Genomic DNA, 2,927 nt, shown 5'->3' on the forward strand with positions numbered 1-2,927 from the left:
ACACTCTGTAGTGACCTGTGTCTTTTAGTGTCTAGCTTCCGTTTTGGTGTTTCCTGTTTGTCCTTTATGTTTTGTTTGACTTCTGTTTTCTTGGTGTTCGTGTTTTCTTTGTGCCTTCTTTGTATTTCCTCCAGCCACCAGCTCACTGTCTCAGTATTTTTCACAGTCCCTCTGCTCCTCTGTTCTACACCTGTTCCACATTCTTATTAGTCTCAGCAGCAACACCTCCTCATAAGGCTGCCTTTTTATTCCCTCAGTTCTCACTACTCTTCAGTCCATCGTTGTTGTGCTTCATGACAGTTTTCCTCTGCGTTTCCTTGAGTTTGTAGCAGACCATATTAATACTAACAGGATAGGACCGATACTTGTTAGTTTTTACGTTTAGTATGTCACTCCCATTCCAAAAACACAAATCTGCAGAGCATCTGTCAAGAAGCTACATTAAATATGAACACTGAACCAAAGCATGTCAGATGATAATTTAATCATTTCTGATCACACAACTTCAGGATCATACATGGCAACACGTGTATCATCTACTGTCTATTTACTTTCTTCAACACAACATGCTGTGTGTGATATCACATTTTTTTTCTGCACATGCATGTCGTCTCAGATTAATAAACGGTTCACACAGGAGTCTGAAGGAGGTCACGTTTTATTGATAATGTGTTCAACCATGCAAAAATTTTAAATAAAAATAATAAAAAATCAGATCTGAGAAAAGAATGAAATTTTTAGCATTAAGACCTGCAGTGTGAACGTGGCCTTAGCCTTTTGTTACACCCCAGAGCAGATTCCAGCTTTGGCTGTCACAAAACCAGGCTTTTGGATTCAGAATGACAATCCACAAGAGTAAAAAAAAAAAACAGTTTTATTTATAATTGCAGCTGCAGCCAGGGAGAGGATTCAGAAGAGGTAGGGTCGTGATCCAGAAGGCAAGGCAGGGGTCAAGCATGGGGAGTCAGAGTTCTTTAAACAGATCCAAGGGGTAATCCAAAATCCAGAGTCAAAGGGCCAGAAAAAGTTGTCGTACCAGGGTCAGAAGGGCAGAGCAAAACCACACAAGCGGCAGGCAGAGAGATAAATCAAAGAGGCAGGCATGAGGTTGTAGTCCTAAACACAAGGCTTGAGGTTCATGCATGAAATACTTTGTATGAATGGCTTGAGAATCAGGGACCATGAGAGGTTTAATAATCTCACCCCGAATGAGTGTGGGCATGGAGTTTAAGTAGTGGAGAGAACAGGTGAGAGACATGAAGGTTGATTGCAGTGAATCAGCTGAGAGGGCGTGGTGACAGAGTAGTAACATGAGCAGACTTGAAGTGCAGATTGACAGGAGCTGATGTGAACAATGACAGGAGCTGAGGGATAAACAAAACATGAAGGAGAGGGGCAGAAAACATGGCATGTCATGAAGGGGCAGGGAAGTGAGCAGATGGGAGCCAGCGCAGGGGCCGCTGATCATGGCATTGGCAGCGTCATTATCAGCAACAGACAGCAGAGGGGAATGTGTTATGTCACATAACCATTATCTAGATTATTTCAGGAAAAATCTCTTTTCACTTCTAATTATTTCACATAGGCACACAGGTAATAAAGTTTGTCATTGTAAAATCAGTAAATAATAATGCCTTAACTGAATTCATGTTAAATTAATTCTCCTCCATCTGCCTCTCTTTAAGGAGTCCTACGTTTGGAAGATGTACCAGGAGCGCTGCTGGGAGTTCTTCCCTGCTGGGGACTGTTTCCGGAAACAGTATGAGGATCAGCTCAGCTGAGCCATTCTTGGAGCAACAGACTCTCCATGCCTTTGTCAGGCGCTGTGCTGCCACCAGCCCTCTGCTTGTCCCAAGTCTTACCCACAGCCTTTGTAGGGGCAGATATGCCACCAAACAACATTTTCCCCTCTCTGCTCCACTTCCTGTTAACTCTGCAGATGACTCTTCCCTGAGCCACCATCTTCCAGTCAGTCAGCTCCCTCACTGTAACCTTCAGCACATTTTGTTTGGAATGCTTCAAAAGTTTGTACATAGAGATCAGATTATATGTTTAATGTATATTACAATATCTAACTCAAGCACGTCACAAATTTTGACCTGAATGACTTTTTGTTTCATTATATTATGTATACATGCAAAATAATACCCCCCTCCCCACCAAAAAAACCCCAAAACAAAATAAAAACAACAACCAAAAAAAAAAAAAAAAAACAGATGGAGCAAGGGAAATCAAAAACCTGAAGATGAAAGATGAAGTGAAATTTCCCGAAACCTATTCAGGAGGTTGATGGATGCATACAGAGCAACAGATTGAGTGATTTTTCATGTTTAGAGTGCATGTATATATTCGTGCAGTACATAGAAACAAATCAATACATACAACACATTCATTTCAAACAGCTAAAATAAATTTACACTGGAGTGTGTCCCATCAAAGATCACTCTTATGTGTGCCATCTGAAAATGGTTATATCCTTCACATGACTTGTGTACAGTCTCCTAAGTAAATGCAATGTTGAGTGTGTGACATGGTGACCCGTTGAGTTGCACTTAAGCTAAGTAAAGTTTAAAGGTATTCATGTTGTTTGTGCATAATGTCCATGCAAACGGTGTGTGTGAAGGGCTCATTGTTAGCAACAAGTTTAAGAATAGATTGTACCAAAGCATGGACAAAGCATAGCCCACCATCTCTTAGAACACTTAAAATGAGGGGGAGTGGTGGCACAGAGGTTAGAGAAGGTGGGCCTGTGATCGGAAGATCGCCAGTTCAAGTCCAGGTACCGACAACATCAAAAATGTGGGTTGGGTAGGTGAAGCACCCACACCTCCCTCCACCCTCATTCGCCCCACTCTGGGCCCATGAGCAAGGCCCTTAACCCCCATCTGCTCCCTAAAAAAAAAAGGTCTCTCTTATAAATGAGTTCA

At 41.9% G+C, this 2,927-nt stretch overlaps 1 protein-coding gene across 1 annotated transcript in view; it reads left to right on the forward strand.

Moving 5' to 3' along the window:
- ryr2a (ryanodine receptor 2a (cardiac)) overlaps positions 1–2,159 on the forward strand; it is a 554,599-nt gene extending 552,440 nt beyond the window's left edge. Inside the window, 2 exon segments of the mRNA XM_037691577.1 lie at positions 1,586–1,593; positions 1,686–2,159. Coding sequence (XP_037547505.1) covers positions 1,586–1,593; positions 1,686–1,781 — 104 coding nt within the window. The 3' untranslated portion in view covers positions 1,782–2,159.
- Positions 2,160–2,927: the final 768 nt, after the last annotated feature.

Source organism: Nematolebias whitei, chromosome 17 (genome assembly GCF_014905685.2).
Source record: "Nematolebias whitei isolate Nwh7 chromosome 17, NemWhi1, whole genome shotgun sequence".
In the NCBI taxonomy this organism is placed as follows: Eukaryota; Metazoa; Chordata; class Actinopteri; order Cyprinodontiformes; family Rivulidae; genus Nematolebias; species Nematolebias whitei.